Consider the following 25,447-nt stretch of genomic DNA (forward strand, 5'->3'; position numbering starts at 1 on the left):
ACCAGGACAAAAACTAAGTTTGATTCCCTTTGAGGCCATGATGGTTTTTCCCCAGTTGCAAATTTCAGTTTGGACCTGGCTGATCTCGAAGAAGCTAAGCTAGGTCAAGCTGGTTACTTTGCTAGGAGATCCTCCTATTATAAGCTAGACTGGGAAGTTGGGCATCACATGCATCCTTGGGATTCTTAATTTTGTACCCTATGCTCTAGTTCAGTGTTTCTCAACCTTGGTCGCTTTAAGACGTGTGGACTCCAACACCCAGAATTCCCCAGCCAGCCATGCTGGCTGGGGAATTCTGGGAGTTGGAGTCCACACGTCTTAAAGCAGCGGAGGTTGAGAAACACTGCTCCAGAGACTGGGGTGAGGGTGACTTGCTTGTCATGACTGACATAAATTTATGATGGAAGGTTAGAAGGATCTGGAACCCAGAGTCAATAATCTGACGATTTCCCTTCAATAGGCTCAGGAAAGGAGCTTCACCGCATTGTTTCTCAACCTCAGCACCTTTAAGGTGTGTGGACTTCAACTCCCAGAATTCCCCAGCCCATGCATCTTAAAGTTGCCAAGAAACACTGCTCTTTTGGGTGTAAGGGTTCAAACAGATAGCCAGTATTCATGAAACTGGAAGCATTTGGACCACGAGAAGGAACAGGTAATGGGATGTCAGCTGGGCCCGTGCTCAGGTTACTGAAGGCGTTGGGGTGTCGACAAAAAGTCACAACTGTGATGGTGCGATCAAAAAGCGGGCAGGACTTTGATCACACCGTTGTGGTGACCTTCCTGACTTTTTTGGCATGCCCTGTAGACACCCCTGGAAGAAACCGCTTCTTAAATGGCTCAGAGCCCTTCTCCAGCACTTCAAGGCTTAGCAATTAAGGTCCTTTGAAGGGAATTCTTGTCCTTCAGATTTATGGATTCTACAAAACTGGAGGGATGGTGGTGGCAGGGGTGGTAGGGAGCGACCCAGTCAGAGGCCCCCCCCTCCATCTCTGCACGGCAAGGGACTCTGGAATCAAAGTCCTGCCCTCAATGCATTGACATTCCACCATGAAATTGAGGAGATGCAGGCCCTGTTGTTTATGCTGGGCCAGTGCCTTGTTTGGCCTTTCTTCTGCTCTGCCAGGTGCCTCGGCTTAAGTAGGCATCTCTCTGCCCTTTAAAGAGATGCCATCCAGTGGAAGTCATGGTGCCTTGGCTCATCCTTGGCGCCACGTAAGTGCCTTTCCTGGGCATCATACACAACTCCATCTGTATGCTCAAAACAACAGCGAAGCCTGACCTCTTTGCAGAAAATACCAATTTCTGTTGGTCGCTGATTGGTATCATCAACACAATGTAGTAGGCATGAGGCAGCAGTTTTCTGAGAGGCTCAAAAGCACTTTTTGCATATTCAGCTAAGAGGAGCAGGGCGGGGGAACTGAGTCCCAGGATTAGGGTTCATCTAAACATGCCCTGCAAATGCTTAAGGGAGAAGCCAGAAACATAGAAATGTCCAATTCAGCCTCAGCTTCCAATGGTGGCTGGGTCAGGGGTAGCCCTAGAAATTTACTGTGGTTTTTCCTCTACATCTGGTATGCAGATGCTGATCTTTGGAGCTTGCCTGCCTGCCTCTGCATGTTGTGATGGGTTTTTCCTCTGGATGAAATCCTAGGAGAGACCCCAAAGATCATCCAGTCCAACCCTTGTGCAATGTGAAGGGAAGCCAATTCAACCACCTCAAGAGGTGGGCTGCCCATTCTTTCCTTAACTGTCTCCAGAGATGGCGGATCAACCTCCTCTATAGGCCAACGGTTTGGCTGTCTACCTTGCTGATACTGCTCTACGCCCTCTTAAAGTCATCTAGGCTCGTGAGATTCAGCAAATCCAAGATGCTAATTCTCCTTGGGGGGAGAAAGGGTCAGGGCCAGCTTCTCAGAAGCAGAGGACTGGGATGGATGGAAAGCTGTCTGGCTTGCTGGAGATCCACAAATCACGGCAAAAGAATCAGGAATCTGGTAGCACCTTTTCTGGTGCCCAAATTTCATTCAGAGGCAGAAGCTTTCGTGAGCACACCTGCGCTCATGAAAGCTTCTGCCTTTGAATGTAATTTGGGCGCCAGGAAAGATGCTACCAGATTCCTGGTTCTTTCGCCATCCTAGACTCACACGGTTCTACCAAATCACTATAGGGAACCACATTTTTTCCTGAAAGCTCCATCAGCTCCTTTACAGGGCTCCGTCCTGAAGACCCATAAGCTAAAGGCTTGTCCTCTGCGTTGTGAGAAAGCACCAGCAAAGTTAGAAGAGGACCAGCCAGGCACTCTTTGGCTCCCATCCACTCCATCAAATCTGGAGAAGGGGGAGAAGATGACGTAGGGAGCCGTTGCCCACTTAGCTGCCTGGCCTCGGGAGGCTGACATCAATCGGTCAGTTTGGGGAGCACATTTTTATTCTATTTTGGCCCTATCGGTCGGCTCAAGCTGAGGGTGCTGCTGTGGCCCCTGAAGGCAAGCGTTAACCCCAAAATATCTGAGCGGCAAAGAAAAGCACACATGTCCATGTGCACGAAAAGCAGAAATAGAAAAACAGCATCATTTCCCCTTCCATTAATAGCCACCCCTGTGGGTTGCACGTTCCCTTAAAAAAAAAAATGAAGCGATAACTTATATAATGCCTGCAAAGCTTTGGTAGGACGAGAGAACGCATGCACTCCCAGAAGAAAGAGCAATGGGGGCGGGGGAGAGCGTGAGAGTCGGCACGGTTGAGGAATTCTGGACAGAATGTCAAGCCAAGTATCGCAGGACCAGCGTGGCTTGCAAGCAGTCTCTGCCGAGAACGGCCACTCTTAAGTGTCTTTCTTTTTCTTCTGACCTACCAAGATGAAGGAGTTGGGTGAAGGTGTGTTTCAGCTGCCTCCATCCTGAGGTCCTTAGATATGCTGGGCCTCAGCTCCTATAGCCCTGAACAGCTGAGGATTCGTGTTTGCTGAACATGTCAGGGGTGTGGTTGAGCAAGGCTGATGTCTTGCAAAGAGGAAGCATGAAATGAGACATGCAATAAAAGGTTTCTTCATTTAACTTTCTCAGGAGCACTGAAGCAAGAGTTTCCATGAAGGGGTACTTCCATTTAAATAAAGCTGCAAGTTTGAAAGGTGGGCGAGGCCTTTCCCTACCAAGCTACTGTAGAACTTACTAGCAAATTGTAAGGTAGCATGAGAAGAGGGAAAAGGAAAGTCGTCATCTGAAATGGGGGTGACTTTAATTAAACTGAAATGTAAAGTAACTCAGTGTAGCTTTTAGCCTGATCTCATCCACTGCCAGGAGCAAAGGAAAACTGATATTGTCCTGCCTGGTCACATAATCCAACATCTCCTTGCTTCAAAACGTGTGTATCGCTAGTTCCAGAGGGTGGAGGTGTTGATTTCGTAAGATTGCTGGAAGAAAGGATCCTGGGTTTGAAACTCCCTCTCCATGTGTTTCTGGGCCAAACAGCAGGAAAATGCTGCCGTGCTGTCTGGCCCACCCTCTTGGGCAATGCTCCTGTTCCCCCACCCACTTGTTTCCTTCAGGCCATGACTTAGGTTCAAGAGCTGTTGCAAGCAAGTGCCCAAGTTGCTCAAACTCTCGGTGTTCTGCCCCAGACCCTCTGGGGAGTAAGACAAGAGGAAGTGCTGTTGACATCTGGGAGATTCCTCCATCATGGGGGCTGGTGAAGGTCATGCCATCGAGAGCAAGGATGCTCGAGCACACAGGGAGAAAGGGGGTGGCTTCGGAGATTGCAAGGCGATGGAAAAGTGGTGTGACTCAACCCCTGTCCATGTGCAGAGGCCCACATCTCCTTTCCCCGGGGCCACTGGCCTACACAACAGGTCTAAGAGGCTGGCCATCCCAGTTTTTTGAAGGAAGATGTTCCTTGGGAGGGCCAGCCTGCCATCAGTACTGCAACTGAACTCATAGCAAGAGGCTTCAAGTTTAGGGTTTCCTGAAAGTACAGCAAGCCAACCCTTGGCTTGTTCAGACAACTGAGGCTCTTGACTTCCATCTCAGAGGCTTCCTTGGGTCACAGAAGGGCTGCTGATCGTTCTCCGAGGGAATAAGTAAGACGAATTGTTCACAAACTCTGCTAATCAGTTATTGGCCTCCATGGCTGCCCGAGCTTTTCCTACTTCTAGACCACACTTTTAATGTCAGACAGGTCTATGTGGGTATGCCCCACGCCCACACACACACTTAATCACCTGACTGTCCTTGCTGGCTGGGGAAGTCTGGGAGTTGAAGTCCACCCGTCTTCAAGCAGCCAAGGTTGAGCAACACTGCTCTAGGACCTGCTGGCACTTGCAGTTGGCAGGCTGAGTCCTACCTCTAGGGTAAGAGCTGATCCACAGGCTTAGGCCGGCAGGGGATGGTAGGAACTGTAGTCCCAGTGCATCTGGAGGGCACCAGATTGGGGAAAGCTGAAGTATTACAATGCAAATGTTGCCTCGCCATGAGAGCTGGGCGAGATTGGGCCCTTCTGCCCCTGTGAAGCCTAGAAAACTGCCCGGCCTAGCCCCCTCCATTCAGCCGCCCCACCTTCTCTTAAGCTTGGGTCCCAAGGACTGAATCCGAGATGCCCCCCAGCCTACTAATCCAGCTGAAAAAGTGGATTTCACCTGGCATTCCCCGGGCTGGATTCAGCAAAGCTCACAGCCAACTTGGCTGGAGTTGCTGCAGGGTGCAAATGTGTGTCTCCGCCCAGCCGATTTTGGAAAGCTAAGCAGGGTCAGACTCAGTTCGCCTTGGGATGGGGGACTCCTGGGACATCCCAGGCTGGGACTGAAGGCAAGGAGGGTTTTTAAAAAAGAACAGCTGCAAGAAAGGAATAGCAAACCCCTTTCCTATTGTTGCCGTGAAAACTACTGGGGACATGTCTGTGAGATCATCGGGAGTCCATCTGGATTGGAAAGAGATGTGAGTCTTCAGCGACGTCATTTCAACCGCCTCCATTCCCGGGCCTTTTTCCAGAAGAAGCTGTTTACTAGCATGAACTCTGCAGAGGAACAGCTGTTTCCTAACACCTCCTGGCAATTGGAAGCCAGCATTGCACAGCACTGATCGATGATCCGGAGCTTGTTATTGGCAGAGGTGGAAGGATTTGGGGGGAAGTCGAAAGCCATGCCGATCGCTTGGCCTTTGTGAGAGTTCTTTCAGGGCATCTCAAGTTACGTTTTTAATGCTGTTTTAATAATATATTTGATGTTTTGTATGTTGGGCGTCCTTAACAGATCAAATCTATCAACCCGTCAATCCGTTGCTAGAAGTGTTGATAAAGGCTACCCAGCAGAGAGCTGCTCACATAAGCATTTCCCACTCCTGCCTTTTCCCAAGACACCTGACTCTTGGGGAAAGGCTTACATGGGAAAGGTGTCTGTTTCAAACATGGGATGAGGAGGATTGGGGAGGAGAGGTATTGATGGGCCCATTGCTTTCCAGACCTCCAGTAAGAGAAACATCCAGGGGATCTTGGTTGGCCCTGAAAAAACTGAGCAGCATCCGGCCTTACTTGGATGGGAGACCACTAGGAAATTCTCAAGGAATTAGTTAGATGGAGAAGTTGAAAAACCATCCTAGGAGATGGCAAAGCCAACTACTTCTGCATTGTTGAGCTCAAATTGAAGGTTTTTTTCCCCCTTTTCTCTTCTGACCTCGATGGATGTTCTTCCATCCAGGCGAACGGCTGTCTCATGTCTTCTGCTGGATTCCATGTGTGGGTTCGTGGGTGGGTGGAGATCCACCTGGAGAAGAACATTCTAATCAGACCCAGGACTTTTCATTTCCAAATATTTAGCCAGCAAGGGATTATCGGTTGGTTGAAGGAAGGGTAAAAATGGAAAGAACCGGAGGCAAAAAAGCAGAGAGAAAAATATTTATTCTGGGATTTAAATCTTCCAGTGCTTCTAATGACCAGCTTGCGATTTGCTTGGGGCGAGAGGCCAGGATGTGGAGGGGGGGTGGTGGCATAAACCACAGGTGCTTAGATGGGGGGAAAAGTTCAGTCTCTTCTTTGTGGGAAGGAAAAAGGGGAAGTTCAACCATGGCTGATGAAGGAGGAACTGCCCAAAGGATAGGAAGACGTGATGGGTCCTTCTGCTGATTGATTTTACAATTATAATTTCAGATATATCTTTTTATGCCCCTTAGAAAGGTGACCTCCCAGAAGTCAGAGGAATGCTGGCGGAACCCTTCTTGGAGGCATGAAAAAGGGATCAACTGGGCATTGTTGATCACTGGCATGGTAGGAGGAGATCCATGTTAGTCTAGGATAGCAAAAAATCAGGAGGAGTCTGGTAGCTCCTTTTCCAGCTAACAAATTTTATTAATAAAATTTTGACCAGTGGGTGCTTCTCATAAAGCGGAGCAGAGCTGTTCTGCTTTTTCCTCCGTTTTGGGTTTTCTGGCGATGAGAAATAATTTTAAAAGGGGCCAGGAAGAACCGTGAGCGGAAGGATGAGTTGTCAAGACTCCAAGTGGCTGCAAATCTTCATCCCAAAGATCTTCTGCCTCCAGCAAAGCATTTTTTTTTAAGTTCCAGTTCCAAAGAACCTGCAACCCCATTCAAATGGAAAAGGCGTTAGGCAAAAAAGACAGACAGACCGAAAAGAAGCCAAAAAGAGTAGCACGAACTCCCTCGGGAGACGTTAAGCTTCCTCAGAAGCCAGAAGAGAGCCCCCGTGGCCTGGTTCGTTGGCTTCTGCAGTTTCACTATTTTAGTTTACAGTGTGGCATGGTGGAGGTGTTTGTTGCGGCCCACCACCGGGAGTCGTAAGATGGTTTCAAAAAATCAAAGAAAGAAGCTCAAGTTAGATGTGCTGATTTGTATTTATTTTCAGTGCTTCCGTCGTTTATTCAAGACCTTTCCAGATTCTCAGGAGCTCTTCCTTGGGACCAGCAGCATCCTGCGTGCTCCCCACTAAGTGGCACCCAAAAGGTGAGTCAGTCTTTGGCTGGCACCACTGACCATGCGCTGCATCAGGCAGCGGAGGGTGGTGCAGCTGAAGGCGAAGCCCTCGCGGCACCCCGGCTGTGCTCCCTTGTCTTTCCCCCAGCCTTTCCCTCCCTCCTCCCTCCAATGTGCCCCCTTTGGAGGCAGAACTGGCCTTCCCCTTCCTGCACCAGAAGCGTCACCCTTCTCCTGGGAGAAAGAGATGCCCAGACCAGTTCTCAACCTTTCATTGGCCTTCCCAAGAAGATGGCGCTTCTTCGCCCATCCATTCCCACACCCTCGGAGATGGCAGAGGGGGTCCTTCCCGGACAGCTGCCCAGGCCTTCCCCACTTGCCCCCGTCCCCTGCCAAGGCGTTCCAAAGTTTGGGCCAGGGCCGCCTCAGCAGGACGACTGGGCTTGGCACGGGAGGCTGTCTTGCGTTCTGAGCGTGGTGGTCCCTTTCGGTGGCCGAAACCAGCAGGGCCAGCTAAGCTGGGAGCAGAAGAAGCTGCGGACGCTGCGGAAGACAGCGTGGCGGAATATGATGAAGAGCCAGGGGTCCACGATGGGGTTGAGCGCGCTCAGGCGGAAGGCGATCATGTCATCCGCCTCCCTGTGGTCTGGATCGATGCCACCAATATAGGCTCGGATCTAGAGGGCGGGGGGAAGCAAAGGGTTAGCGTTTTTCAGTCCCAAATCCACAAGAAAAATGGATCTTTCCACCTTCCTCGCAAATAATTTCATTCATTTGCTTGTTAAGCTGAGCCAGTCCCCCAAGGAGCGTTTGTGTCTGAGGGTGGATTGGATTGTGGGTCTCCCTGGCCCAACACCTCCAGGACTGCCTCACATGGCCCGGTTTTGCCTTCCTGGATGGGGTAGTCTTCGATTTTGCTGGGACGGCAGCTTTCACAAAGCATTGGTTATCCATCAAACCAAGGCAAGCAAATTGCTTTTCACATCCTCTTTTGAAACATTTATTCTCTTCCTCTTGCTAAATAAGCCTTCTTATTTACTCCCAGAGCACTCTAAGATTGGAAACCTACCCACCCAGTCACAGGGCAACAGCGTTCTGAGCAATCAAAGTCAGAGTCTCTTGCTTCCATGGAAGCTAAGCTGCTGATTCAATGAAAAATAAATCTGCCCTCTCTGAAGCAACACCTCTTGAACAGCGATCGGGAACGTGGGAGTCCCAAACTGGAAGGCTGCTTCTGAAAATTGTCCTTGTTTCTCTTATTTTTCACTTATTTTCTCATTTCATCTACACAACAATCCTGTGCAGTGAGTCAGTGACCCAAGGCCACCCAATTCCACGTTCAGTTTTGAACATGACTCCCCAGTTTGAGATAACAGGATGGAGCCCCAGGTTATTTATAATGTGCACGATCCAGCCTGGCGCTGGATCTCCAGTCCCTTAAGACTGCAGCCCTTGGTCCACTGGCTTCTCTTCTACTTTTGTCCTAATTGCTCTGTTCTGCCCCCAAATTAATAGAAGACTTTACGTTTTTCTTAAGGAAGTGGTGAGCAATTTTGACCTATCCGTAACTTTGGTTGCGGCAAAAGTCCTGAGAAAAATGGAGTAGGAACTGAAGCAGGGAACACCCCTTCTTTTCTCAAGAGGCAAATTAGGACCAGAGGGAAGACTTCCTCATTTGCAGAAAACTTTTGCAAGTGCAGTTATAGGTCTTCTGCTGTACTCACACATGTAGCCCCAGGAAGGTGGACATCTGTTGATCACAAACCCAGCTGTTGTCTTCAGCTGCAGATCCACTGGCAAAAACTGGCTTGTGCTCTGGCCGAGAAGTCAAAGGTTGCAAGTTCAAACTGGGTGTCAAGATCTGTGTGTATTTTCAGAAACCCTGCATTGTTGTGCAGCTTCCCTAACCTGGACACCATCTATACGTTTGGACTTCCAGAAGTCCCCAACCAGTTTGGCCATTGCTGAGAAATCTGGGAGCTGAAGCCCACACATCTGGAGGACAGTAAATTGGGGAAGTCTGGGCCATTCCCTATGACACTGTTCTGGATTACCATGTTCCCTCAACATCTCAAGAATGTGCTTTGATGAAAAAGCTGGGGACATCTATTCAAATGCAATTGATCCAGTTGACGAATAGAAACGAAGAGCCAGGAGACCCCATCCATCCCTTGAAAGCACGGCAGAGGGTTTTCAATTGCCCAGTCAGGAAGCAATCCGATTGCACCAGAGTTGGTATCAGGAAGAATCCCAGCCTCAATCCCTCCCATCACCAGGCAGGGCTGAAAGGTGACAGGAGGACACCCCTGCACCAGGCCCTTCCCCTGGCCTGATTGTTAAGAATAGCAGAAATGATCAGCTATCATTCTGTTGCAAAGAAGCTTAATGTAATTGGGAAGTAATTGCAACTAGTATCATAATTAGTTGTCACAAGTGAAGCTTGGTGTTCCCAGCTGTAGCAGGGCAGGAACGCCGTGAGACGGGCTCCAAAGGTGGGCCTCTGACATTGTTCAAGAAGGGAAGGAGGACAGACAAGATTTCCAACTAGGATCCCCTCCCCTTTTATCTGGATGACTTCTGGCCATAAAAATGTCATGCTTTGCAGCAACAGCCTTCCCTCCTTGATAATTTTTTTTAATGCATGACAAAAAAAGTGGAAGAACAGTGAAAAAAAAATGTAGGACCTTGCAGAGGGAAGGTAGTGTTACTGCCTCCCTCCCAGACTTGCATTCTCTTTAAGGCAAAGCACAATAAATATTTGGCCTGGGCACAGGATGCAAAAATAAGCGAGGCTTTGTAACAGACATGGAACATTACAAGCATGCTGAGTTTTTAAGGAGAACTTGTATTTATAAATGTTGATCTATATTTTTAGCTTGTGTCTGTCAAAATAAAAAACATCCTTTTAAAAATTGAATGGCTGTCCTAAGGAATATTTTCTTTCTGCAGATTTATCTCTACACAAGAAACTTCAGCAAGTTTTACTTTGCCTCCCAGTTTGAGGAACTTTGATCAGGTAAAAGAGACCCAGAACCCAAGGAACAAAGAAAAGAATTAAAGGATTTACACAGTGTCCTGACAAATTCCCTGTTTGGGGGGAGAAAGTTTGTGATAGTTACATTGATTCCCAACTGACCTAAATTTATTAAGAGATCCGCATGCTTTCTTACAATAATAAGGAGTCATATATCCCTCTGCATTCTTGTAATTCTGGACCAATCCCAATATGTTTCAAATGAAAATCTCTGTCGGATTAAAGGCTGCTCCTTGGGAATACTAGTTTATGAAACACTTTCTTTTAGATAAATTTTATTAAAAGTTTTAAAGAGAAGATTTAAAAAACTAACAAAAACTAATATAAAGAAAGGAAAAGGGGAAAAGAAAGAAAAAAAGACAGGTGCAGGAAAAAAGATAAAAAGAAATAGAAGCAGCTTTCAATTTTCTTGGTAGCAAATAGAAGTATAATTACAAAGTTATCTCTTACTTTATGGATACAGAAAGAAAGGCTCACTTTTTTTCTACGATCTAGGTTTTTTTCTAATCATCAAAACCACAAATCATAAGTGCATTTTTTTCTGTTTCATGCAAAAAGTCAGTTTATGAAACACTTTCCAAAGAATTTGCAGTTCTTGGAGAAAAGAGAAGCAGGCTTGGTTGTTTTGCAAAAGCTGCACTGTATTCTTGTACGTGCATTTTTAAGCACTATTTAGCTAGCCCCTTGCTTTAAAAAACTGTTTGCTTTTTTTTAAAATGTATCCAAATTCTCCATTCTATTAAATATCAGTCAAATTCTGGGTGGGAAGAAACCTTTCCAGTCAGTTGTGTTAGATTCCATTTGAAACTTGTGTTAGCGCCATTTGAAAATGGAACGTGGAACCCATTCCCCACTTCGTAAATGGAACGGCATCTGCGGAGCAGAAATAACTTGGCACGCTTTGCTCCTTCTGGAAAGGTCTTTTCTCCAGTCTGAGCAGCAGCTGGGCCTTACAAGAGAGGCGGCCTCTAGGGGACCTGGCTGAAAAATGACTGAATGGTGCTTTCCCACTTAGATTTCCAGAACAACCTCAAGCCAACGGCTGTGCTGGCTAACGAGGATGGGAGTTGTAGGGCACCATCTCTGGACAGCCCTTGGCTTCCAAGCAACTTCTCCCCCACCTCTTGCTGCTTCCCCCAAGGAATAGCAGGGGATATTCTGGGAAGAGAGAGGCTTTTGTCTTGAGAAAGGCCAACAAGACGAGGATGAGTGGAATCAGAACTTGGAAGCAGTGGAGGGTGGAGACCCCTCCAAGGAAATCAGCAGGAAATGGTCTTTCTTGAAGAGGTCCTCAGTCTAGGCTCTTGGGCAGCACAGATGCGTAAAGAAAATGGCATCCCATAGAATGGCAAAAAAGCCCAGTAAGTTCATTCCAAAGGTATTTATACCTTCAGAGTTCTCACTGCTTGCAGAAGTGGGAAGCAAGAGTGAAATGTTGTTGGGGAAACCTCCATTGCAGGGTTATAAATTAATTTAATCTATTAAATTAGATTGTTTAAGTCGGCTTACTTGTGCATATGAATAAATTATATCATTGGAGGAAAAATGGCTTGTTTGGGGCTGATGTATGTGTGAGTCGGAACAAGACAGACCTTAGAAAAGGGATTCCCCCTATGCAGGCCCATGGTTTTGAAAATATAGGTAGTCCTTGCTTAATGACCATTCATTTAATGATGGTTCAGACTTACAATGGTGCTGGAAAAATCGACTTACAACCGGTCCTCACACTTACAACCATCACAGTGTCCCCACGGTCACGTGATCATGATTTGGGCACTTGGCAACTGGTTAGCATTTATGACCGTTGCAGCATCCCATGGTCAGGTGGTTGCCATTTTCAACCTTCCTGGCCAGCTTCCAGCAAGCAAAATCAATGGGGAACTGAGTGATTTACTTAATAACCATGTGGCTTGCTTAATGCCCATGGTGATTTGCTTAATGACCGCTGCAAAAAAGATTGTAAGATCAGGTCAGATTTGCTCAATGACCGCCTCACTTATCAACCAATATTCCGGTCCCCATTGTGGTCCTTAAGTGAGGACTACTGTATGTATATTTTAATCTTCAGAAATGTAAAGACTGAGGCAGGGATGATAGTAGGCATGGTCAAAAAGGTCAACATAGAAAATAGAAAAGGTCAAAATAGGGAAAATAGGAGGAGGAAGGAGTATTAGGTATGTTCGCCGCCTTGAGTTATTTATAAAAATAATAAAGGCAGGATAGAAAATAAATATATAAAAGTAAAAATAAATAAAATAGCCACAATGTGCAACATACAAAAATATGGGCAGAGCTTCAATTCCACCTCTTGCTTTTTTGACCACACCCTATGGACACCCCTGGATTAATGGTTTCTTTCAAAGTGGGGAGTGAATTGTAGAAATCTCAGTCTTGTTTGTTGGAAAAAGGTCTTTTACTGACGATTCTCTGTGTCATGATCTGTGCTTCCTAGGGGAATAAGAAGCGATGAAGCCAACAGAGAAAGAGGAGAAAGGGATGTAGAAAGATTGGGGCTTGCATTTAAACCCAGGGAAACCGAACTGAGGCTACGCTGGCATTCGCAGTTCTGCGCACAGGAGACCGGGAGGAAGTGGTGGCTGGGATCCAACAGTTGGGCCCCTTTTCTAAAAGTTGATCGTGTTCGGGGCAAGCTGCCACTCCCCAGAATCACAGGGCTTCAGGAGCAGCAGAAACCTCTGAACAGAGCAGGATACTAGTAGTAACTGGCCCTTGCACGCACTGGCTGGGAATTTTGGGTGCTGGAGTCCCAGCACTTCCGGAAGGCACCCGATTGAAGAAGGCTAGTCTAAAGTGTCAGTGGCTGGCCAACCAGGGCTGGGCATGCGGGCTTTTTTTGAAGTCCAAGGCTGCATTTTGTCTTGGAAGAGAATCTTGGCCAGTGGCCAGCACGGGACACAATAAAATTTGATTCCACTGAAATGGAATGAAAATGGCCCTAAACGAAACACAAGCTTAGCTCATCACTCCCCGTGTGTCCAATTACATTCTCCCCCTCTCACAATAAAAATGACAATTTGGCAGAAGCTCTGCAGTTGCAAGCCTGGCTTTCAGAGGGGAAGTGGTGGTGGAGATGCATCCTGCAGCTCCCCCTGCCCCAGAAGAAGACAGACTCCAAGGAGAGAGGATCAGAAAAATCCCCCTCCCCTGGCTGTTGGCCTAATCCCCTGGCCCATATTCCTCAGCTGGGAGCGAAAGACGGACAGCAGCTAGAAATATTTTCCCATCCACACTGAAACCACAGAGAAGATGCTCTCCAGAGACCAGTCTGGGTTTCTTCCTGATCTGTGCAGTATTATTTACTGCCTTAATCGCTTTCCTCTGCATGTTTCCTTTTTCAAACGCCTGCAGCGTTTGGGGTATCCTTTTTCCTGGAGCATCCTAAGGGAATGGGGTTAAAAAAGTCAAGATGGCAGCCAGAACCATGGGATTGAAAGCCCCCCCCCCGCTTTTAAGTGCGTGGTTGTGGCCATCATCTAGACTTTTCTGACCCCCCACCCCAAAACACTACAATAACTCTTAGAAGGACCAATCTGGCTTTCAAAGGCTAGTTTATTTTTTCCCGAGATTTGTATGCCACACCATTCTAAACTGGCTGACCCATTTTTCCGAGCACCCCTCTCCCCCGAAACCTGGCTTTTAAAAAATGTTAGCCCTGATTCTCGGCAAGAGCAGCCTTTGAACCATGCAGCAACTTCCTGAGTAGCTCTTTCCCGCTGCTCCTCTACAGAAACTGAAAAAGAGGCGGGGAAGATCATTTGGCGCAAACCCATTCGACAGAAGCAGCAGGAGCTCCTGCTGGAGGGCTTCAGTGGTGCCCTGGATGCTCTGCCGCTTCGTACCTGTAGGTTAAGCGGTAAGGCTGGTTGTGACTGTGGGGTGGCAGAGAAAACAGGTGCTTTGCATGCGCAGAGACCTCCCTTGGTACACTGTAATAAAAAGCTGAGTTACGGAATGGAACAAGCGTTGAAATGAAGTCTGGTCCGTGGGAGATTCTCCTCTTCCCGTGTCCGGGGTTGGACCAGACCCCGCTGCCATCACATAACTTGGGGCAAATGTTCTTTGGCCTCCGCCAGAGAGCCCCAGCAAACCAGGCCGTTGGCGCCAGCATCTGAAGCAGGCGGCTTTCCCACGGCAGGTAGGTCTCTCACCCCCTTATCGGCTGCCCCTTTTACAATTCTCGGCACCCAGCAGTTGTTGACACAGCCTGTCCCAAACACCCTTCCGTGCTGACTTATCACACCCTGCCTGCTCTCTGTTGCCACAAGCCTTCGACCATCCTGGTTTGGGCCGGATGCTCCAGAACAGCCGGTTGGAACTGCCTGGCATTGGGTGGCAGGGCGGGGGGCAGATTTGGGCACTTGAGTTCCAAAGCCAGGGAAGTAGCTGTGATTGGGAGGGGGGTTTTCTGACCTGGTAAGCTAGGCTCCTGATTGATCATTCATATATGCATATGCATATACACGCACTTAGTTGTTTTTCTTTTCAAATAGATACAGTGGAAATGACAAAGTGATCAACTTTAAAAGGGGCTATGAAAGTGAAGCAATAGCTGTACCATTGCACAGACTTTTAAAACTTTTTTTAAAGATGTTTTTCCAGTCTGAATGTAGGGGAAATATAGGAGACTTGAAGAGCATAAAATAATCTACCACAAACAGGCACTCACCAGATGCAGGATGGTGCCATGCTGATAACGCCTTCCCTAAGCTAAAAAGTCCTATAGTACTTTTTTTTTTCTTTGCACGATCCCGTTGTCCACCCAATCATTCTCACTGGTCTTTTCCACATCACTTTTCAGGAGATGCACTTCACAATTCAGTCTGTACTAACATTTCCATGGCACTGAGCATAATGCCCAGCAAATGTTGGCCTTGTGCAAATCTGTCACACCTCCTGCAATCTCTGTTTGTGACACTTTCTTTGTTCTTCTACAGCTGATTGATTGATTGATTGATTAATTATTTAATTGACTCTGAGTTACCAAGGGGAAATGGAAGATTCAGGGTTAAGGTCAAGGCTGGGCTCACTTCAAGCCAGAACAATTAATTCCTATTTATCAGATGCCTGACCCTCTACTGTACTTTACTTTCTACTTTTAATTCCCTATATGGACACCCATAACCACCACCTCTGTCCACAACATGTGGGATGCATGTAAAGAAGGAGTGGGACTTCAACTGCACAGTTAAGGCTGCCATCTTGACTTCTTTGACCCACACCCACACATTCTCCAACAAGGAGGCCATCAGCCTCCCTATAGAGGATGATTCACTGCTTTCCTTGCCTGTTTTCTGCTTCATCAGACTTGCAAATTGCCAATTAAAATCAGGGTTTTGGCTTTATTAGCCGGCCTACTGCATTTCCAGGGAGGGTTGCAAAAGGGGAGATGAAAGGAGGCATAAAAGAGAAAGGAAGAGATTAAGCTAAAAAGCTGCCACACCCACCTTGTTTACATGGTGGCGAGAACACGGCAATGCGGTCTGCCTGTGAGCGGAGTGTATTTTTCTATCATCAGAAGTGCTTCCATATAATTTGGGTGCAGTTTATTACTGGGCCGTTTTGTGCCACCCCAACCTCATTAAATATTGGCACCTTTCTTAGGCTCCCCCCACCCCCATGTTTTACCGACAACGGGGTTTGGTTTTTTTCAGTTTGGCTGTACCAAAAACAAGCTGGTACCCTTCAGATATCTGGCCATCTCACCCCCCCTGTTCCAGCCCACAGAATCTGGGCTAAGGAGGGCTCTGAAGTCCCCCCGCCACCAAGAGGGCATCAAATTCCCTGCCCTGGTCTACTGTTTGTGGCATCTTGAGGGGGGGGGCAGTTCTCCAAAATGTGGTTGCCAACTCCCAGTGACTCTGGGTGCCTTATGTTTTAAAAGCAAGGAACAAAGGGATCATAGGTGAACAGCAGCAAGACTTTTATATGCACAAAGATGGAAAAATCCCCACAGTGGAAGAATGGATGGTGAAATTAATGGAATTGGCTCAAATGGCAAAGTTCACGGCATTGATAAGAGAAAATACTGTCTGGATGTGTCCCTGCTTGGCAACCACTTTTGGATTATTTGCTTGTGTCTGAAAAAAATGAAGTCTTGGTTTTGGGTTTTGATGATTAAATGGTTTGATTTTATAGAAATAATGTTGTTGTTGTTTGTTCGTTCAGTCGCTTCCGACCCTTCGTGACTTCATGGACCAGCCCACGCCAGAGCTTCCTGTTGGTCGTCAACACCCCCAGCTCCCCCAGGGACGAGTCCGTCACCTCCAGAATATAATCCATCCACCTTGCCCTTGGTTGGCCCCTCTTCCTTTTGCCCTCCACTCTCCCCAGCATCAGCATCTCCTCCAGGGTGTCCTGTCTTCTCATTATGTGGCCAAAGTATTTCAGTTTTGCCTTTAATATCGTTCCCTCAAGGGAGCAGTCTAGAAATAATGTTACTAAGGTTTAATTAAGGGTAAGAGATTATATCTGTATAATATGTATTTATATCTGTGTTGGAGAAGGTCAGAAGTCATTTTCCTTCTCTGTTTTCTATCTAATTCTGCACTTTTCTAGTTTCTCTTTTTTCTTTAGTTTTGTACTCTATCTCTTCTGTATTCTATATTCTATTTTATTTATTTTCTATCCCGCCTTTATTATTTTTATAAATAACTCAGGGCAGCAAACATACCTAATACTTCTTCCTCCTCCTATTTTCCCCCTAACAACAACCCTGCGAGGTGGGCTGGGCTGAGAGAGAGGGACTGGCCCAAGGTCACCCAGCCAGCTTTTGTGCCTAAGGCGGGACTAGAAATCCGTCTCCTGGTTTCTAGCCCATTGCCTTAACCACTAGACCCAACTGCCTCATTTTAACTATACTTTAAAGATTAATAAAGTTCAAGAAAAGAAAAGAAACAGATCATAGGCACCCAGAAGAACATACAGAACAACAGAAGGCAGCCTACGGGGGCTCAACACCCACCCTAACGCCAGGCCTGGGAAAATAGCCAGGTTTTCAAGAATTTGCAGAACATCATCTGGTTGGGAGCCATAAGGATCCGTATTCCAGTCAGGCACCACAACAGAGAAGGTGTATTTCCTAGGCCCCAATAAATGGCATTGTTTAATCGAGGGCACCCAATCAATATAACACAATATCCTTTGGTTTCATAAAGGGAACATGGACCCAGACTTTCTAACTGTGGGAGAAACCCAAGGCCACAGGTAGCCACAGACCCGGTTTGTCCCATGTTTCTTTGAGTCCAGTTTTCTGTCTGCCCATGTGCAGAGGTTCCCCCCCCCCTTCCTTCATTCCTGTGCATTTGATGTAGGTTCTTTTTCAAAAGAATTCCTGCCCACCAATCCTTTGAGGGAAACAAAGATTGGGGGCACCTCCTTTACCAAATCTTCCCCTTGACGTTGATCCCTCTCTAGTCAATTTCAAAAGTGGCCCAGCATCCGAAAAATCCTCTTTAGTCAATCTTGGTATTTCTCCTAGCCAGGTGCTGGGAAAGGAAAAGAAAATTCCCTTTGATCTCCAGCCACGGCTGCGTGGCACAGCACAGATGCCCCAAAGCCATCAAGGAGGAGAGGGGAGATTTCAAAACTAAGTCCATGTGCCGTGTGTTCCCTGAGTGAACTAGTTATTCCCTTGGTGGGTTATGCCAGGGCGTCCTTGGAGGGTCAAACAAGTCAAGATGGTGGCTGGGACTGTGCAATCAAAGTCCTGCTTCTTGGGTTTAACATAGCCAATCCACCATCTTGACTTGTTTGACCCCTTCTGCAAACACCCCGATTAAACACTATGCTTAAGTTTCCTGGCAAGAAGAGTTCCTCTTGCGTCTCTGACAACTGTGCCATATTGTGCAAAGATGCTTCTTTTTGGGTAAGACTTCAGCCTGCCCAATTGTTTAGCTTCCTGATTAAGAGGAGATGAAATGGTTCTGTTCCTTCTACTTCCCCCTTTAATTGCTGCTTTCTTGCACGTGTTCCCTGTTCTGGTTTTTCCACTTGTTGATTAGATTGCAGGCCATCCTGAATGTTGATTTTAATGGAAAAAATGAGGGGAAAGTGGCTTTTAACAAGGAGGGCTGTATCATCAACATTATCATCACTTCATAATACATACAGTCCTCGCTTAACGACCACAATTGAGACCGGAATTTCAGTTGCTAAGCGAAGTGGTCATTAAGCGAATCTGACCCAATTTTACAACCTTTTTTGCAGTGGTCCTTAAGCGAATCACTGTGGTTGCTAAGCGAACCATGTAGTCGTTAAGTGAATCACGTGGTTCCCTATTGATTTTGCTTGCCAGAAGCTGGTCGGGAAGGTTGAAAATGGTGATCACGTGACCATGGGATGCTGCGACGGCCATAAATGCGAACTGGTTGCCAAGCACCCAAATCATGATCATGTGACTGGAGGGACACTGCAATAGTTGTAAGCATGAGCACCAGTTGTAAGCTGGTTTTTTCAGCACCGTCGTAAGTCTGAACCATCACTAAGCAAATGGTCATTAAGTGAGGAATGCCTGTACAGCATCTCAGGTTTTCTCTCCCACCAACCAGCTTCCGAAACGTTCTGTGTCAAACTGAGGAATAGACAGATTCTCCGAAAGATTCAACAAGGGTGGTTCCCTGACCACCACCACCAAAGAGGTGAAATTGCTACAATATTAGGTATATATCTTGGCCTTGTGTGGCTTGGTTGTCTCTGGGGAAGAATACAGTATCTGCCTGGGGGTCTGAGTCAAAATCTGCAAGAGGCCAGGTTTCATTTGCAGCGCCAAACCCTCCGTCTTGCAGATTTTTCCCACAGGGAGTTCAATGGGGAAAGAAACTGGGATTCCGGTTTGAATGCTTGGCATCCCTCACATGAAACAGGAACAAAATTGATCACTGTTTTTTGGAACCACTGGAAAACTAGCATGCTTCTGCATCTCCCCCACAGGCTGGGTTGGGATGTTAGTTGAGCCCAGTAAAGGTGCGGTTGTGTTATGGGTCTGTCATGGTGCCCCAGCTATTGCGTTATGATTGTTTTAAGTTTGTTTTGTGTTTTGTAATTAGAATTATGTATGATCTGTAGATTGTGGTGAGCTGCCCGGGATTATGGATGTAAGATGGGTGGCTGTATACAGTCTCTAAATCAGCGTTTCTCAAACTTGGCCACTTTAAGATGGGTGGACTCCCAGAATTCTCCGGCCAGCATGGGAGTCCACCCATCTCGGAGTGGCCAAGTTTGAGAAACACTGCTCTGAATGAATAAATAAGTCTGTCATGAACGCTATATCCCTGAAAACGGGCAAGGGTGGAATTGAAAATATGGGGTTAAAGAGAGAGAGAGGGGAAAAAATGGGAAAAAAAGAGAAAGGCTAGCGTCTTTAATTTTTCTGGGTTATATCCTGAACAATTTTTCTATCATTGTCCAGAAATGTTCATGCCTTTAATCAAGACAAGCCACTGGATATTATCCAAAACTGGGGGGGGGGACCCAATTACTTGTGACAGAGCATCTGCTATCTACCTCTGTATTTGCCCAACCGCTGCCGATGGAGGGGGGTGGGGGTGGGGAGGTGAGATAAGGACTTCCGCCTTGCAAGGCGCGCAGGTTCCTGCTGCTGGAGATCTTGGCCAGGGAAAGAGCTGACATCTTGCCAGCAGGCCTCAGACAGGTGACTGTGGGAGCCCAGATGTTGGGGGTAGGGGAACAAAGAAAGCAGGCAAGTTCTGCTTAAAACTGCTCATTTCTCTGGCCGTAGAGAATGAAGTATCCAGGCAGTGCCGGCTCATGGGTAGATGGTGCCCCTAGGAGTCCACACAGCTTAAAGTTGCCAAGTTTGAGAAACGCTGCTCTAAATGAATAAATAACTGCACGACTGATGGCGCTACCTCCCGCCGTTGCGAAGATTTGCCCTTTTAGAATGATTCGGAAGGAGGGGTGGAGTTGGCACCCCTAAGCTTTGGCCCCTCGGCCGAGGAGACGTTGGCTTGGCATCCGGGTTATGGTTCAAGAACCTTGCCTCTCCCACCCAGTTGGTACCTGCTGGTTGGGGGTGGGAGGCCCTCCTGTTAGAGAGGGCTGCAAGAAGTCAAGGCAGGGGATGCCCTCTCTGGGCACCAGCCTTGGAAAGCAGCTGCCCATCAAGTGAATCCCGCAGTTAGCCACGGGCTGTGGGAAGCCTTGTTGGGGCCCATTCGGGTCTAGTATTCGGGGTGGTGAAAGAGTCCTTCCAATTCTTCCCTAAATGCCTTCAGAAGCCCAACTCCCAACCAGCAATCCAGCTCCCTGATTTATGCTCATCCTATCCTGCTGAGGGTCTGCTCCTGAGCTGGCACTGTGGAGGAGATATTCCACAGGGGGGGACAATGTGGTTACCAGCAGGGAGCAGAACCATCCCCTTTACAGGCCGTTATATTGCCTGGGCTTTTCTAGGCAGATATTTCCATCCCAGGAGCCATTATCAGAACAGTCAAAACATTAAAAATTCTCCTTGTTCCTCTTCTCTCCCCACTTCTTTTTCCTCTGATGTTTTCTCTCTCTCTCTCTCTCTCTCTCCTTTTTTAAGTCTTTAAGCCTGAGAATCAGGGTGGGGAGGGTTGAACAGGACAATCTGTATTCTCCATTTTTCTATAGCCTGTGTGAGCAGTCTTTCTGGCAGAGAATAAGCAGTTTAAATAAATGAATACATGTCTCCCCTCTTTTATGGCAAGGTGGGATGGGAAATATTCCACCTGCTCAGCTTCACTGGGATCACTTGCTCTTAAAGGCTTAGAGCGAGGCCAATGAGTTAAAACAGAAATCCAGAGGTGGGTGGTGGTGGATGAAGTTTAAATCTAGGATGTGGGAACACACAGAATTGTCCAATCTTGGCTCCCAGTGAATGAAAAATGGGACTGTTTTAATGCCAGCTTCTCAGTCTTTCAGGCCTTCTGTATGCTGAGGTTGAAGTGCAGAAAATATTCTGAATTTTGCCCCAAGTTCTTCAAGGAAGCTCACGTGGTTTGCATTCTTAGGATGCTCATATTTTGTTCATTCTTATTTGTAGCTGGCTTGGTTCTGGCACAGTTAACACCAGCTACGATTCAGAAATATAGCTTGGGAAGCTTTCCCCACCTAATATCTTGGGGTGGGGGGGGTAGATAAATAAATAACCTTTCATTTGCTGAGTCTCCTTCCCCTTCCGATGTGGAGGAACGCTTCTGGAGGGCTTCGGGTTGGGGAAGGCGAATGAAAGACTTTCCTCTCCTAATTCCTCAGCCCACAAGGGACTGCATTTCAACTTCTCCACCAGCTTTTTTAGCTGGGAATTATGGTTGTCAAAGAACACAAGCTTTCAGAGGGCACCAGGTTGGCAAGGCTGAGCTACTGCTAGGATTGTGGCCACAGAAAAGGAAATGGTCTCCCTGTGTTTCAGGAAGAGGCGAAGAAATCCTCCTTTTCCTCTTCCCTCCCCACCTCTTTTTCCTTTGATGCTATCTCTCTCTCCTTTGTTAAGTCTATCAGCCTGAGAATCAGGAAGTGAAGTAGTTAGGGAAGTAGTTAGGGAAGCTGGCTCGGGATCTTGTCGGATCTTAGATTGGCTTCTGCCTCTGGCCACGCCTGTCCTACAGGCTTGTTGTGCGAGTGCAGGGCCAAGGTTAACCTCATCCACACACATCGTCCTTACCTTTTAGAACTGGAGCAGAATAAATTAGGAAGGTGGGATATCCCTGTTAGAAATCGATGAGAACAAACTGAATTCCCCAAGCCTCAGTTGCCAGCTTTTTTGGCCAGCCACTTTGTCCCGTTTATTTGCCTTTATTTGGCTGATGTGGAGTTGTGGGGTTTGCAGGTCGGGGAACCAACCTGGGACTTGGTTTACTTGCAAAGGAGCTGATGAAACAGAGAGCGAAGCAGCGAGGGGAATAGTGAACGTGGGGCAGTTTGGGGCCGTGCGGCAGGAGGGTCCAGCTCAGACAGAAAGGGGCAAAACATGATGGGAAGGAACGCTCCTTCTCGCTGCCGGGAAACGTTGACGTTGCTGCTGCTTATTATGGGTATCCATGCGTGTGTAGAAGGGAGGGGAAAGTAGCAGGAGCGATGGGATTATTTTAGATCGTGATGCTAAACAAAGCTCCGGTGAATTATCTGATGAAACAGGGAATAGTTATTATCTATAGTTATTTTCCCCCCTCTCTCTTCACCCGTCTCTTTCTCGTCTTCCTCCCTAAACAAAGAGAACTGCCTGGTTTCTGCCACCCACCAAACCAGTGTTTCTCAACCTGGCAACTTTAAGATGTGTGGACTTCAACTCCCAGAATTCCCCAGCCAGCTGCAGCCAGTTGCCAGGTTGAGAAACACTGCCCTAAGCCCATCAAAGTTTCACCGTTTCTCATTCAGGGGCCACCACGAGGCTTGCTTCACACGAAGCACTTGACCAGGCTCTCAACAGAACCCACTCAACTTCTTTCTCAGGACCAGAGTACTCACAGGGTATGAGCAAAACAGTCAAGTTGGCGGCTGCCATCTCATGCGCAATGCACATTAAAACAGACAGGGCTTTGATCCCACTGTTGCAGCTGCCATCTTGACTTTTTTGACCACCCCTGCAGATACCGCCACTCAGGACACTGCGGCGCATCGGACGAAGAGATCAGGAAACGCAGGCCCGGTTCCCCAAGGACCAGGGCGAAGGCGGCTCAGCCGCAAACCCAGTGGCTGCGTTCGTATCTATGACCGGCCCGGTGTCCTGCCATGTCTCATTTTATAATTTTGGGAACTGTGCATGGGTTGAGGGGGGAGGGACAGAAAGGGGCCACTTTCCAGCTTTGTCACATTCTTACCACACCTTTTCCATCCGGGTGCCTCCAGCTGTATTCTGCAATCCCTATGATTCCCAGCCTGCCCTGCTGGGAATGATGGGAGTTGAAGTCTGGCCTCTTTGAAGTGGCTGTGATTGTGGGGAGTTTTCATATAATTTTAGGTCACCATTTAGTGTTTGTGAAGATTTGGGAGGAAAGCGGAATCCAGCTTAGGAGAGAAGCGCTGGATGGGACCAGCCACAGAGTGACTTTGTAGGGCTGCCTGCAAGGAGGTGCAGCCGCAGGGTGCCATGGCGCGAACCCTGCACTCTGCCTGAAAACGTCTGAATATGTTGGCCAGAAAGATTCCCTTTCCCCGTTCCCCACACCGGATTCCTTCATTCATTGGGTGTGGTTCTTAAAACTATTTCCCAGCTCCACATCCCCAGGAATTTTACATCGCTCCAAATACAGGTGATGACACCAATGCAGCCCCCGGCCCGCCCTGTGGCCCCGGCCCTTGGTCCCCCCGGGGGGGCTGCTGACTGGGCCGGGGGCGCAGCACTTACTGTGAGGGGCAATGTGCAGATGACAAAGATGACTGTCATAAGGGCGAGCAAGATCAGGTAGTCCACCTCTTCCTCCCCGCGGCTGAACCAGCTCTTCCGGCGGCGCTGGCTGGCGTTGATGGAGCCCCTCCGGCGCTGTTTCTGTTTCTGGTACATCTGGCACAGGCTGAGGATGACCAGGCCATTGCAGAGGAAGATGGCGACGATCAGGAGGGCCATGACGGTGGCATAGGACAAGGAGAAGGCGACATCGTAGCCCAGGACCATGTCCTTGTCCATCTGGACGAAACACCAGGTCCCCGGGCAGTACTGCTTGAATTTGCCCACCTTCAGGAAGGGCAAGGCGCAGAACAGGCCGCTGAAGGTGTAGATGGCGGGCAAGGAGAGCCTGACCCACCTGCGGATGTGGTGCTGGGAGTAAACGTAGGGGTAGCTGATGGCCAGGCACCGCTCCACGGCCATGGCGCAGAGGAGGAACATGGCCGCCAGGCTGAAGAACATCATGCAGAAGGCAAAGAGGTCGCAGAGCCAGTCCCTGCCCCCCACCATGCCCACCAGGGTGGAGTTGCAGGAGTAGGCCACAAAGACCACCGGAGACACCACGCAGGTGCCCACCAGGTCAGTGACTGCCAGGCCGGTCACCAGGATGCAGAAGGAGGAGGTCTTGGCGCGCTGCTCCTTCCGGTGGACCCCCAGGATGGCCAGGGCCGCCACGTTGCCCACCACCCCGGCGGCAAACATGAAGGAGCTCAGGGTGGGGTTGCTGTCCGTCCGCAGGGTGGTGATGTTGCTGCAGTCCCGGGGCAGACTTTCTGGGAAGCCTGGGCTCAGAGTCGGGCACATTGGCACCGGGAGCCTCCCCCCCCCAGGGAGTCCGGAGGGGAGGGAGGATCCGGGGCCCGGCAGCCTGTTCCGAGGAGAGGAGAGCGTCGGGGATCGTTGGCCCGGGGTAGAGAAAGGGGCCGCTGGAGCGGCGAAAGAAAAGGGTGGGGACCTGCCAAGAACACCCAGTCGGAATACCAGCGGGAGAGGGAGAGGATCTCACTGAGGTCTAGCAGCTTAGAACACCCGCTGGGGAGCGAGAAGGATGGGAGCTCGCTGAACACCTGCACCCTCCTAGTCAGAAAGCAGAAGTTGGATCCGGTTTCCGCTCGTCTCTGAGGCCGAGAATGGCCCCCACGCGCCCTCCAGCAACCGGGGGGGGCGGCGGGTGGCTGGGGGGCAATCCTTGAGCGGGGCGCCGCCCCTGCCTCCCGCTCTTCGGGGCTGCCGGCGGCGCGCGCTCTGCCTGCGGGGAGCGAGCGGGCGGGCGAGGCGGGCCGGCCGGCCGGCCGGGCTGCGCGCGGGCGTCTGAGCGGTCCGGCGCTGCCGCGGGGAGCCAGCGGGGCTGAGACGGAGCGGGCGGGCGGCGGGCGGCGGGCGGCGGGCGGCGGGCGTGGACTGGGGAGAGCTTCGGCCGCCCCCCCGCCCGCGGGCAAGCCAATGGGCGTGTGGGCTTCTCCCCCGCCTCCCCCCCGCCCTCTCGCGCGCCCTCCTCCTTCAGCGAGGGAAGGGAGCCCCTCGCCCCGACCCTCCGGGGCCCGCCAAGGGGCCGCGGCGCAGCGCCCGCGGAGGCCGGGGGCCGCCCTCTCCCTTCTTCGCAAGCGGCCCCCCGCCCCCTCCCGAGCCAGAAGCAAGGGCAGGCGACGGAGGGCGCCCGCTTGGACCTGCAGCCCCCCGAAGTCTGGGCCACGCAGAGAGGGCGCGACGGCTGGACCAGACCGCCCCCAGGCCCAAAGCCAGTGTAGGGGGGCTGCCTAGACGGCTCGTGGGATCTCTAAGAAGGTCGAGCAGGATTCCCGAACCCGGAGGCGCTGGAGTGCCACCCTCTCGTCCCAGCTCGCGGTGGGGGGGACCATTCCCACTATCTCTTACGTCCGGACGACGCCCGCCCCCGCCCCGCGGCTCTTTTTCTGCTAAATGATCGGACAAGGGGGAAGCTGGAGCCAGCCGTCTCGGATGTGACCCCCACCCCAGCCGCTGCCCCCAAGGATGAGGAACCCCCGGGCGCCCCAGTCGGAGGACAGCCGAATCGCTCCTGGCTCCCGAGAGCAGCGGGCTGGTTTAGGGGTCGCCGCGCAGGGCTGGTTCAGGTGGGTGACTTGAAGGCCG

At 49.4% G+C, this 25,447-nt stretch overlaps 1 protein-coding gene across 1 annotated transcript; it reads right to left on the reverse strand.

The window, feature by feature from the left end:
- Window positions 1–7,323: 7,323 nt before the first annotated feature.
- PTGIR (prostaglandin I2 receptor) lies at window positions 7,324–24,191 on the reverse strand. The gene is made up of 2 exons (XM_063312165.1): window positions 23,297–24,191; window positions 7,324–7,591 (listed from the first exon to the last, which is right to left on the reverse strand). The coding sequence occupies exons 1-2, from the start codon at window positions 24,137–24,139 to the stop codon at window positions 7,340–7,342; spliced, it is 1,095 nt and encodes a 364-aa protein (XP_063168235.1). The 5' UTR covers window positions 24,140–24,191; the 3' UTR covers window positions 7,324–7,339.
- Window positions 24,192–25,447: the final 1,256 nt, after the last annotated feature.

Source organism: Candoia aspera, chromosome 10 (genome assembly GCF_035149785.1).
Source record: "Candoia aspera isolate rCanAsp1 chromosome 10, rCanAsp1.hap2, whole genome shotgun sequence".
NCBI lineage: Eukaryota > Metazoa > Chordata > Lepidosauria > Squamata > Boidae > Candoia > Candoia aspera.